At 38.0% G+C, this 12,953-nt stretch overlaps 1 protein-coding gene across 1 annotated transcript in view; it reads left to right on the plus strand.

Moving 5' to 3' along the window:
- The window catches only part of NUP205 (nucleoporin 205), a 72,753-nt gene extending 60,624 nt beyond the window's left edge, over positions 1-12,129 (plus strand). The window contains exons 32-43 of the mRNA XM_061639474.1: positions 385-576; positions 1,815-1,936; positions 3,271-3,409; positions 3,568-3,694; positions 4,674-4,750; positions 6,320-6,448; positions 6,600-6,726; positions 7,642-7,808; positions 8,658-8,781; positions 9,759-9,887; positions 10,999-11,072; positions 11,810-12,129. Of these exons, the coding sequence (XP_061495458.1) occupies positions 385-576; positions 1,815-1,936; positions 3,271-3,409; positions 3,568-3,694; positions 4,674-4,750; positions 6,320-6,448; positions 6,600-6,726; positions 7,642-7,808; positions 8,658-8,781; positions 9,759-9,887; positions 10,999-11,072; positions 11,810-11,962 (1,560 nt within the window). The 3' untranslated portion in view covers positions 11,963-12,129. The remainder of the gene's footprint in view (positions 1-384; positions 577-1,814; positions 1,937-3,270; positions 3,410-3,567; positions 3,695-4,673; positions 4,751-6,319; positions 6,449-6,599; positions 6,727-7,641; positions 7,809-8,657; positions 8,782-9,758; positions 9,888-10,998; positions 11,073-11,809) is intronic.
- The last annotated feature ends 824 nt before the right edge of the window (positions 12,130-12,953 follow it).

Here is a 12,953-nt window from a genome sequence, read left to right on the forward strand (position 1 = left end):
TTAACATTTTTTAAAAGTCCTTGGAAAATAACCAAATTTAGTGCATTTCATGTTTTGTTCCCTTTAATTTTCTTGGAACTACCACAGCATAATTGTGAATTCCAGCAGGATGAATGACTAAAACTGTGGATTAAAAACATCCTGTAATAGAATATTTGTAAGCATGCTTGCAAATGTAAAACATTCTGCATTACTAGTAGCTGGCATCTTCTTAGCTAGCTTTCAGATAATGTACAGCCTCATGCTTTCCACATAGGGTAGACATATCTTGTTGTTAAATAAGTTGTAGCAATCAGAATTTAAACTTATAAACTGATTTTTCTAAGCAGAGACTAGTTTGTTTGTGTGTCCTCGTTAATTAATGTAATCTCTTTTCCTTTTCAGATGCTAGCATTAGCCTTACTTGATCGCATCATCTCTATAGATAAGCAGCAACAGTGGTTGTTGTATCTCTCCAATAGTGGCTATCTAAAAGTGCTTGTGGATAGCCTAGCAGATGATGACCTCAAGCTGCAAAGCTTGCTTATACCCCAGCCTCCTCTACTTAAAGCATTGTACACCTATGAGTCAAAAATGGTAAGATCCCAATAATGGTTCATTGATCTGGTTCAGTCAAATAATGGCTCAATAAGCCAAGATATGCATGAGTGTCATGCACTACGCACAGCTCCTTTGTGCAAGTGAGGAAACAAGCAAGGAAATCACAGTTAACCAAAGTTTCTTGTTATATATGAACTGGAAATTATGGTGTATGATTTCCAAACAAGCAAAGGCTTGCAAGATGACTTTAAAGCTTGATTTCATATTCTGGCTTGCTTGTGAGCTATTAACCATAGTTCTTAGTTCATACATAATGGGTTGTTTCTCCACTTGTATGAAGGCAAGAACAAAACGAGAGCAAAGAGACTGTGTGCGGACACATAGAGCTGATGCATATCCTGGCTTAGTAAGTAATATTTCATAATTAGGGCTCCTGTCACAAACATTAACTAGATTCAGTTGTGGCTTTCTCCTTCATGCTTCTTGCCTCTTAGTAGTCCAAAACAGAGGGTACTCTCTTTTCTACTCACAGGCAAGTTCTTTAAAGAACGATGCAGCCAGTGGCTGGACTAAGGCAATTCCTACTTCCACCCTAAAGTCGGTCTTTTTTCCTTCCCCTGTGCATTGCAGTTTTGGGGTCTGCTGTGCTGTACTGGATCAGGAAACGTTTCCCTCTGTCCTCTGCAGCAATAGCTTGTTCCTTAAAGGGCAATAGCTTGTTTCACTGGTATCCATAAAGCTTCAACTCTAATTCCCTGAGTCGTGTGTGTGTGTGCTTTAGAATTATTTTTCTTGACCAGCAGCCCACACACACACCTCGACCCAGTGCTGCATGGCAAGTTGCCTGTGAGACCAAGGAGCATTTCACATGTTATTCAAAAGAAAAACCCTCACTGATTCAGTAGATTAGTGCTAACCCCTTGTGTTATCCAAGCGGCTTTTAGTCTCAAATACAACCTGCTGTCAGAATGTTTACAACTATTAAGAGTGTATGTGTTAAAACCATGATACTTTCTTGTCTTTTATCTCTTTACTTCCCTTATTCTGTTGTTTTCAGCAATAGCCCATACATTTCTTCATTTTATGTATTTTAAGGTATGTTCATTTGGGTGTGTTAAATAAAAGAAAATTTAATTCAATTTTTGTGTTTTAATTTTAAGATATATTGTAAAGTTGCTGATGAAAGAAAACCATTTAGAGTTATAACATTTTTAAAAAGAGATTCTTGTCATATGAACTCCTTTTGGTTCTTATTTTTTTGCAATGTACTCCAGGCATTCCTGACCAAAGTGGCTAAAATACAGCAGGGAGCATTAGAGTTACGTAGATCTGGAGTGATTGTGAAGCTTGCACAGTGTCAAGTATATGACATGCGACCTGAAATGGATCAGCAGGGGTAAGTTTCATATAATGTATCCTCAGAGTGATCTCTAAAGTTGTGAACCTATAAACACATCCTAACAGAAGACAACATCTCTAAATGTTGAGGCCCCCATTTTGTGCTTTACAATATTTCTATGCATTAGTTGAATTTATGCTGCTGTCAGGAAGAATCATATCCAAGTTTGTATTAGTAATTGTGTGTTTGCTAAAGTTATGGTACAAATTTCTTTCACTCAAAGGTAGCCCTGTAATGTTGACTCTGAAAGTATAGATTCTGCTAATCATAAACCACCAGATACTGAAATGCTTAGTAACCAAGAGTATTACTGTTTTAAAATCTATGTTTCCTTGATCCAAAAAGTTAAAAAAAATGCATATAAAGTATGAATGGCATAGACTAATGTCATTTCTATAGCTTTCAAGCCATTACCTGCATTGAAGACTCAGAACAACTAATAATAAAACAGCTAGTAAAGAAAAAGATGAAAGTGATGGGTCTGTGTATCCCTCTCTCCCTTCTCCCTTCAGATCCCTGCAGAGAGTCAGTTGTATTTCAGCAAAATATTTTGCAAGTGGTAGTTAGTGATATGTATAATATGATTAATGCAATCTTTGTATTGATTTCCCCTCCCCCCAACAAGTTTGTATTAACTTCCAGACTGGTAGCTTTGTTACTTAGCTGTTTTTGTTGCAATGAAATATCTTTTCCCATGAGAACCTGCCTGGACCTTGAGATCACCGCCTGAGATTCTTCTACTTTGTTGGGACTTTTTAATGGGAAGCGATACATGAATTTAATAAATCTAAACCTAACCTTAACCTAAACCTTGTTGTACCTTAACCAATTTAGTAAGGTATAATCAGGGATTCACCTTGAGAGTCTCTTGTTGAAACGAAGTAGTTCTGGTCAGAGGTTGGATGAGAGACTACTGAGATATTGGGGAGGGATTGGAGCTTAGCGGTTGCACACATGCTTGCATGCAGAAGGTAGTGTTGCAGTCCCCGGCATCTCCAGTTAAAGCAGGAAAGGAGAACTTACGGACCTCCAGATGTTGCTGGGCTACAGCTCATGCCCATGATGGCTGGAGTTGATGTCCAACAACATTTGGAGGGCCGCAGGTTCCCCATCCTTGAGCTAAAGTTTATCCAGTAACAGGACTAGAAAATACAACTTGAAGAGACCTTTTGCTAGTCAGAGGAGACAGTACTAAGATAGGTGAACTAATGGTATGATAGAATAAGGCATACACTTGTTGTATAATATATATTCTGATGAGTTGTTTCAATGCTTTTAAAAATCTACCAATTAACTACTTTCTCTTTATTTTTTCTGTGTCCTGCCTTCAGAATATTTGGAATCCGAGAGACCCCGGTCTTCATTCCTGCTCCTGTAGAACGCTATCGCCAGATTTTTCTGCCAGCTCTCCAGCTTTGCCAAGTCATCCTAACATCTAGTATGGCAGAGCATGCACAGGCTGCTGGACAGGTAAGCCAAAAGATAGGAAACTCCCAATGGTTTTGGCTGTTCAAGCTGCCTAGTTTTGTGTGGTGTTATTTCTAAGCCTCCAATGCTAATTTGTTGTCCTAAAGCTCTTAATTGTATTTTAATTATATTTCTATAAATACTTCCTCCTTTTGGTATAGGTTTTGCAGTTTCTAATATCCCATTCAGATACTATCCAAGCAATCTTGCGGTGTCAAGAAGTCAGTGTGGGATCCTTGCAAGAACTGGCGTTACTGACTGGGATAATTAGCAAAGCTGCTCTGCCTGGTAAGACATTCATTTTAATTATTAACACTGTTAGAGATACAAAGAAGCAAGATCTCTGTCTTATTGGACCAGCTTCTTTGTATGCAAACTTTTGCCTTGCCTAGAATTGACTAAGTGGAGAAAGTTGACAAAAACTTGTAGGAAACATGGGTGCATACTGTTTTGTTTGATTCTATATCCTCAGCTATCCTTAAGGCTCTCAGCAGGTAAAATGTAACTCATTTGTTCCCTTGCTGCAGGGAGGTATCAAAATTACTAAGGTGATTCCAATAGATAGAAAGTAGAAACCTTGTACATAGGCAGCTCAAGAGATCTGAATATTAGAAAAGCCTATAAATGTGCTATTTTTAATCTCCCGTGAAATGAGAGAGATGGAAATCTGTCTGATGATGGCAACCAGCACTCCAGTACAGAGCAAGCTTAAGCACTGACAGGATGAAATGCTTGGTTGTGGGAGTTTCCCTTCACACACTTAAAAGAGCCTCATAATGGGGAAGAAGAGACTTGTGGTGGCATTCAGGAACATACTTATTCTTGCAGAATGTAGACTGGATTCACTGTATGTTAAATGAACATAATAAGAGCTCAGCTGGATCAGGACAATCACCCATCTAGTCCAGCATCCTGTTCTCACAGTGGCTATCCAGATGCTCATGGAAAGCCCACAAGAAGGACCTGATGCTTTACCAACAATTGGTTCAATAGAAGATACTCTTCTTACCTGTTTTGTATTAGCTTATGTCACCTTTGAGAGAGTCACATTATTTAATGTTTTAGTTTTTTTAAAATAATTCTGAAGTCAAATAGCTTTCTTAAATACTATACACACATCTATGAGAAGGTCCCATTGAGCTCAGTGGCGCTTACTTCTGAGTAGACAAAGAATGGCTAGTCTGCTATGTGAAGTAATATTTATATAGGCCTAGCTTTAGAGATGCTTTAAAATAGTAATTGAACCTACTGTATCATATTTTGTTAGGTGTCCTAGGTGATTTTGACCTTGATATTAATGAAGGAATGCAGATTGAACTACAAGGACATATAGGGCGATTTCAGGTAAAGTTTATAACAGCAACTGCTTTGTGTTCATGGTTTGCATTAAAATCCCTTCCTGTAATTATACAGTTTAATATGATTTGATGACCATTACATACATTTTACATCCTGTATTACTCGTTATTCAGGCCTGGCACACTTGGAGAAACAAAAAAATAATTCAGAAACTTTAATTTTAACATGGTAAATCTTATTTGGCTGAGATTTAGACTAAATTTAAAAATAAGCAGTGTGCTGTCATAGACAAACCACAGTTTATTCCACATGTATGACAAGCTGAAAATGTAGAGAGAGTATGTGTTGGTTATATATATTTGCAAATATTTCTATACTGCCAGCATTGAGAAAAATAGCATGGCAGTGAACAGCATAAAATCAACAACCAAATTACTTTCATCAAACAAATGCAAAATACATCACAAATCAGTAGATCAGATTAAGACATTAACATTGCTGGATAACACCTCAAGGAAAGCATGGGTGAATATATTAATTTTAAGCAGCCTAAACAACATTGTAGGTCAGGAGTAGCCAACATAGTGTCATCCAGATGTTGTTGGATTACAACTCCCATCAGTCCCAGCCAGCATGGTCAATTGTCAGGGATGAATGGAGTTGTAGTCCAACAACGTCTGAAGGGCACCAGATTGGCTACCTCGGTGTGGTTGCCTACCTGATATTCATTGGAAGCGCATTCCAAAGGGCAGGGGCCATCACATTAAAGGCCCTGTTCTTAGTGGACATAAAACAAATCTTTGGAGAATACGGCATTCCTCAGAGTGTGTCTTCTGAGGATTCAATTGACTGGCCAGAGGTAAACAAGGTATGGCATTCCTGGAGGTAACCTGGTCCCAAGTTGTTCAGGGTTTTATATTCCAATAGCAAGACCTTAATGTTGATCCTGTCATATATCGGCAGCCAGTGGAGCTTATTCAGCACAGGTGTTATGTGTTGTCAATAAGGCACCCTCTTCAAGAGTCTGAGTCTGGAGTCTGAAGGTGAAGCATTCTCATTGGCTGAAGCTTCTGGACCAACCTTAAAGGATCCCTGCATAGAGCATGTTGTAGTAATTCAATCTGAAGGTTACCAATGCCTGGACTACTGAAGCAAAATTATCCCGACCCAAGAATGGCCATACCAGTTGCACTAGCCAAAGCTGGGTTTTTAATGCATATGTCCCTGGTCTTGTGAACATAATGGAAGCCATACAGATACAGGGGTTTTCTGTTGCCTTTCTGTGAATGGAAGTGCTTTGTGTTAAAGGGATTAATCTTGATGCATGTGGAACATGTTCACAGAAGCACATAAAGAACATGCATATCAACAGTCACAGGCAAATTGGACTATCATGAGTATAATGTGGTAACCTTGGGAACAAAATATTTTACAAGATAGATATAATTGATATGGATGCGGGACGCAAGAACTTGAAGACAGCATCATGGCAAAGTCATTAAAAATTGTATCACATCTGAATGATACCATAGTGAATTCATGTTCTAAATGCAATAGACAACAAGCAGCTGTAACTGGTAGGTAAAAAGTTTATTTACATTTCTTTGCTTTCAGCGCCAGTGCTTGGGCCTTCTGACACGGTTTGGTGGTTCTGATAGGCTGCATCAGTTTAAGTTGCAAGATGATCATACAGAGGGAGATAAAGTGAACAAGAGAGATGAAATTGAACTGGCTATGCAACAGGTGAGTCCTAGTGTGGTAATACAACCAAAGGGTACGCTCCAAAATTGTAAAATGTTCGTTTCTTCTTTTACTTATCCTAAGGCAGTAGAAGTGACCATGCCCATATTTTGTACTTGATTGCCATTAACCCACTTTGTATCTTCCTCTGTAGATCTGTGCCAATGTGATGGAATACTGCCAGTTGCTTATGGTACAGTGTGCCCGCACTTTTGAGAACACAGTTTGCCTCTTCACTCCTAGTCTTTCTGAGTCCACTAATCGAGATGGACCTCGACAAGGTTGGTTTGTGGTTTTACTGGTGTAGACCAGGAACTATATTCTAGAAGGTGAATTGAACATTGACAAGAAGTTAATGAATCTTCATGTGTTCTTTCTCAATTACTGAGGGTGCCATTTGCATCATGTTACAAGATGCTGCATGAAGGTTTGACAGCTAAAAAGCTAATAATGAATTCAAAAAATGTAGTATGCCTAGTAAATGTCTGCATCAAAGTTTGTTGTAATTTGTAGAAGAGTTAAGTTTCAGCATTATGGTAAAATGAGTATCTACTGTTTATATATTTTACCCACATGGGAAATCTTTTTAAGTTTTTATTATATCTATAATAAAGTTGGCTTCTTATAACTATGAAGTAGGTATTTATGCAGTCATATAATGTTGTTCTCCTAGGCTGTTTAGACCTTTTTCAAGCTTCTATAGTTTTTATTCGCTCTCCCTGATTGATTTTTGATCCGCTGTCTTTTGTTGTAGAGATTTTTTTTTATTGGTTTGACTGAATTGTTTTTATTTTCTGTTGTTACCCACCTTGGAGTGCATGTGCACTGAATGTTTGCAGGATATAAATTTAATAACATTTCCACTGATCATTCATAAAAGTATAATGCAATGCTGAAGCGCTAATAGGTTGGAGTGTGAAAGAGAAAGATAATTTTGTCTTCTGTCAGTGGTTTTAAATTAATTTAAATAAAAATAGTAACTGGCATTTGAAATTATATTCTTATGCACTCCTGCTCTGACCTAGACAGCTCTGTTTGTAATACTCAAGTTGTGTGAAATGTCTGTCACAAAATAAAACAAGGCTGTATCAGTTTATCTTTCAAGGCATAGACATTTAGGCTTTGAAAACCCTCCAAGGGTTGTGTGCAGCGGAGCTTGAGTTAATTTGTTTGAATTGGACTGTAATCTGTTTCAGATACACAAGCACCAGTGATCCCCTATTGGCGTTTGCCTGGCCTGGGTATCATTGTCTATCTGTTAAAGCAGAGTGCCAATGACTTCTTCAGTTATTATGATAGCCATCGTCAGAGTGTTAGCAAGTTGCAGAATGTGGAGCAGCTACCACCAGATGAGATAAAAGAGGTAACCTCCTTGTGTCCTCTTTGTGTATCTTCAGTATTGAGACAGACTTGGCCCTGATTTATTGTACAAAATAAAGTCACTATTGTAAATACCAGAGTTGGTGAGGGGAAAGCTAAGTAAATGTATAAGTGGTCTTAATTTTATACTGAGATTCAGGAAAAGCTTCTTGTTGGATTTTTCTTTCATGCTGTGTTTTACAGACTCAGAAGGGCTAATGTGAGATCTAAGGTTATATCCAATGCTGCCATTCCATTTGTGCAGCAGGCTTCTGCTTGCACAACAGAACTTTTCTCCCTTCTCTCCTCGCTCCTGCAGCCCCCCTCAAAATCTGCTCCAGAGAGTTGGGGGATGCACAAGGAGGGAAGGGGAAGTCCCATTGCACAGCACTGGATACAAGCCACACATAGACTGTTTTGTTCCATTTGGAATGTATCTGTGTTTTATAATTGTAGTGGTTTTATTTGTTTTTATAATTATATGTTTTATTGTTGCAACGTGCCCTGGGACCTTATGGTGAAGGGGGGGGTTACAAAATCTTAGAAATAAATGAAACTATGAATAAGATGACATAATTAAACTGCTATTTTTCTCATCAATCTTTGTAGAGATTATCAAGTTATTGAGGGACAGGCTTGGCTGAAGAAAGATCCATAATGTATGACTCAATTTTTAAAAAATTATGGTAGTAGTAAATCCAGAGTTTCCCATTAAAATGGTTTTAGTTTATATAGACTAGGATGTCAAACTTTGTATGTAGTGGGGCTGGGCTGGGCTCTGTAGGGTTCTTATGCTCTTTAGTGATTGGTTACCAATATTACATCTTTGTATGTGTTTTTGTTCTTTCCATAGTTGTGCCAGTCAGTTATGCTAGCTGGAGTAGACAAAATTTCTACTGCCCAGAAATACATCTTGGCAAGGCGACGCTTGGTGAAGCTGATCAATAATCGAGCCAAGTTGCTTTCTCTGTGTTGCTGTATCCTTTGATAATTATTATGGGACACTGAAGATCGCACTAATAAAATCTATACCTTCTCCAAATACAGTTTAAAAAATCTATTTTGGAAACAAATATTGAGAATCTGTTAGTCAAATCTGATTAAAAGAGAGGCTTGCTCATTCCCCCCTCACCCTTTAAATATTTGCTTTACTAGATCTTGAACCTTGCAGCGGATAGTATCTTACTAAGCACAGTCACTCCTTGTAAACCTGAACAATTTGTGATATTTACAAACATTAGATGGATGATCCTCCTTTATTCAGATGTGTAGGTAATCATTTTACCTATTCAGATATATAGGTAATTATTTATATCACACAGCTACATTAGCATTGACTGGCTACATATCTCTTCAAATTAACTGAAGAATTAATTTTACACTGTATGCATAATGAAATGTCAGAATTCTGTTTTAAGTTACTAATGTGAAGTTCTCATTTTTAAACAAACACTTAAAAAAATTTCTTGAGGGGGGGAGAGAAGGTTCTGTTCCTCTAAGAGGTAGTAAGTAGAGTTTTAAGGTTGTAATTTTTTTTTTAACATATAATGCAAAACCATTCGGTTGCTCCATGTGTTGGTGGTAAGGTGGCCTGCACTTTCTTCTGATGTATGTTTACTTGGGAAATTACCAGTGTAGGACAGTAACAACACTTTTATCTGCTGCCTGTCCTTTGAAAATATGCATGAATGTGGGAGGGGAAAAAGACTTGCCCTGAAGAAATGTGGTTCTGTTTGTGCTAGTACTTAAGGACTGTTGAGTCTCTGAGTTCTCGGAGCAATGTTAAGCAGAGGTGATTAAATAGAGGCTCTTAGCAGACTTGATTTCTGATGGTCCAGTTACAATATATAAATGTTTACGTACTAGTAATTTCATTGGGTTTCATGTACAAAACTTTCACACGCACATGTGCACCCAAGGAGCTAATGTTTTCCTTTACTAGAGATGTTTGCAGATATTATAGAAACATGCCTTTTTATTCTTTGGCGGCACCTGGAACATTACCTGCTGCACTGTACCCCTGCAGATTCGCAAGATTCTCTTTTGGCATCCAAGAGTCATTTGAAGAGCAGAAGATTACAAGGTAATTTTTCTCAAACTTTTTGGGATCTTGCATTATGCTGTATGCTAAAGGTTAAAACACCAGGTTATGACTCTGTATTCTGGCTGGTTTTTAGTTGGTTTCAATATGGTTTGTAATGCCATTTTGTTACTCAGACAATAGCACAACCTTAGCATTTTGGGACTGAATTCAGTTTTGAATATTGCTGCACCACAGTAGTGCAGGAAAAGAAATACTGTTTGCATTAATTAGACTGGTTTTCATGGAATCAAATATAACCAATAATCAAACTCAGCTGCATTAAAAAGTAGAGATCTGTTGTTGAAATATGTTTTCTTAACTTTAGCAAAGTTTTTGAAAGTTGTAAAGTTCTGGACCATCTGCCCCCAAGGAGAGGTAAAATCTATAGGGTCTTTCAGGATGAGTCCCTTGGGGGCCAGCCAAGTAGTTTTGTGGTAGTGGTGGTGGGAATGGAAGTAGAAGACAGCTAACACTGATTTAAGTGGTTTGATGGGGAAGCATTTAACCAGCAAGTTCAGATCCTCCAAGTCACATTCCTCGATTCAAAAGATTCACCACTTTTCACACATTGTGTGAAACCTTGTTGTCCGCCAGGCCCCCCCATGTGTTCAGATATTTTATGATGCTGATTTGTGGGTTGTGGAAGTCTGAAGCCAAGTGGGTTACTGCTTCACCTGCATATAAACTAGCAGAAACTCAGGACATGGCTTCACTAAGGTTAAAGGATAGAGGCTGACTCAAAGGAAGACCAATTTAAGTTGCCTGGGACAAATAAGTATCTCCCTACCTCTGGTCTGCCTGCGTGGGTTGCTGCAGATTAGGAGGGCAGCCTTGCTGGCTTTAAAGGAAGGCAAATCCCAGATTCTTATACAGGTACGTTTGGGTGAAAAATGAGGATAGGAAGCTGATAGTGTCTGTGCAGAGAGATTATTATAAATTTAGCAGACTGCAGTGGGATCATACAGCACAATCATATCGTACCTGTTCATAAGTAAGTACCCTTCATTTCAGTGGGACATTCTTATAGGATTGCAACCCAAGTTACTTTATGTGGCACGTTTTAAAAGTGGTTTTGTACCAAAAAGAACTATTGTCACTTTTTAATCCCAAGATTCCTTCAGCTCAGAGCCTAACTTCGATTTTAGAAGTGGATTGAGCAGAGTGAGCCAACTTGATATAGATCAGGTAAGATCCTTCAGTCTTTTCTAGAAACAGTAGCTCAGTTTGCACATAACTTTAAGCCAAACCACGGCTTAGTGTGAATGTGTGGGCTCCTGGAGAGATTGCGGCTGTTTTATTCCTCTTCTGGTTCTGCTGCTGCTGCCCCAATACAGGTTTGTCTTCTCAAGACAAACCAAGAGCTGTAACCAAGTTTGGTTTCTCTCATGGCACTCGGTTTAGTACATATGGTGTCCCAGGTGGGCTCCTAATCAAATTCAGACATGTTTAACTATAGTACGTGGCTGTACCGTGGCCCTCAGATCAGATAACTGGAACTTTTGACTGCCTGTACCATTTCACCTGTTTGGAAAGAAGCAAGAATAATTTCTAAACACTAGTGAACTGGCAAAACATTCTTCATGCTTCTATTTAATGTCTTCCATAATTGGCAAATATGGTTATTTATATTGCCACTTCCAGATCATTTTAAAAGTAATTTTAAAATAAGTACATTTTAAACTTACAATTATCCTTGGATTTTTTAAAAACAGAATTTGAGGAAAATTACCATCCATTGGGACCAGTGTATACACAGGAGTTTGTTATATACTCACTCATTCCCCACCCCCAAAAGCCACATAATTTTATTTAGACTTCAGATGTGAACTGGTATTTCTAAGTCAGAAATAAATGTTTGGTGTGTGTTTTTTAAGGAAGATTTAATGAGCAGAAGTTACATGACTTTTTCTCATCTCCTTCAGCTTCAGATTGAGGCCACCAACAATTTTGGGGAATCGCTGCAGAAAAAGCTCCTTGACATTGAAGGCTTGTATTCTAAGGTCCGATCACGCTATACTTTCATTCAAGCACTTGTCAGACGTATCCGTGGACTACTGAGGATATCAAGGACCTGAAGACTTATGTTTGTGCCTAACTGAAGTTTTTTTTGTACCAGTGTCATTTTCTAAATTATGGTCAAATTATTCTGCTATATTTTTTCATTCCAGTAATGAATCAATTTTGTGTATTCTTTCTATTCCCACTTACTGAGGAGAAAATAAATGAAAAATTAAAAAATATACCATCATCTTGAGTACAAACCTAAAACAAAATTATTACTTAAAAGGGAGGGGGGCATGTAATTTAGAAGAAACTGCCCAGTGAAACCTAGGCAGATCAACTATATTTGCAACAAATTAATCAGAAACCACATGCTGGGTGAACTTTTTTTTTATAGTTGCTACAAACCACAAGATGAAATAGTTAATTTGAGTTTATGGATAACTCAAAAGCAATATATCCTGGGTAATTTAGATTACCCAAAAATTTGTTTTAGTTAGATTTTATTGTGTATTCATTCATTGTGAAAACTGCTCCATTCAAAAGTGGATTAGTTTAAAACATTAATCCTTACAATTATTAAAACTTAATCTTCATGTCACTCTAACCCTGTTCACCAAAAAATCAACAGAAATAAAAAACATTGCTTTCAGAAAAGCCTTATAAAAGTAAGGCCACAAAAGTTAGTAACCTGCAAAAAAAATTAAAATTCACTTGTCTGTTGTGGGCTGAGAGGAAATTCCTGCTCCAAAGCTGCCTTCCTCACAGCCCACTTGTTCTCTATGCTGGGGGTGATGGAGTGCTCATTCACTTGCATGCAATTCCATGTCGCTTATGGCTACCAGGTGAGTACTTTAAATACAAGACTGTTCCAGCTGATACTTAAATGGGCTTTGACAAGTTTCCAGGGGACTTCACAGTAGGAGGTTATCACCTAGTGTGCACCCTTGAAGGCCTAATCTGATGCACAGATAATAAATCAGTGATATGAGTCATTCTGAATTGCCACGATGAAATGTTGGGCTGGGGGTGATTCCCTTAGGTATGTGGGGCCCAATTTCTACT

The sequence above is a fragment of the Rhineura floridana genome, chromosome 8 (assembly GCF_030035675.1).
Source record: "Rhineura floridana isolate rRhiFlo1 chromosome 8, rRhiFlo1.hap2, whole genome shotgun sequence".
NCBI lineage: Eukaryota > Metazoa > Chordata > Lepidosauria > Squamata > Rhineuridae > Rhineura > Rhineura floridana.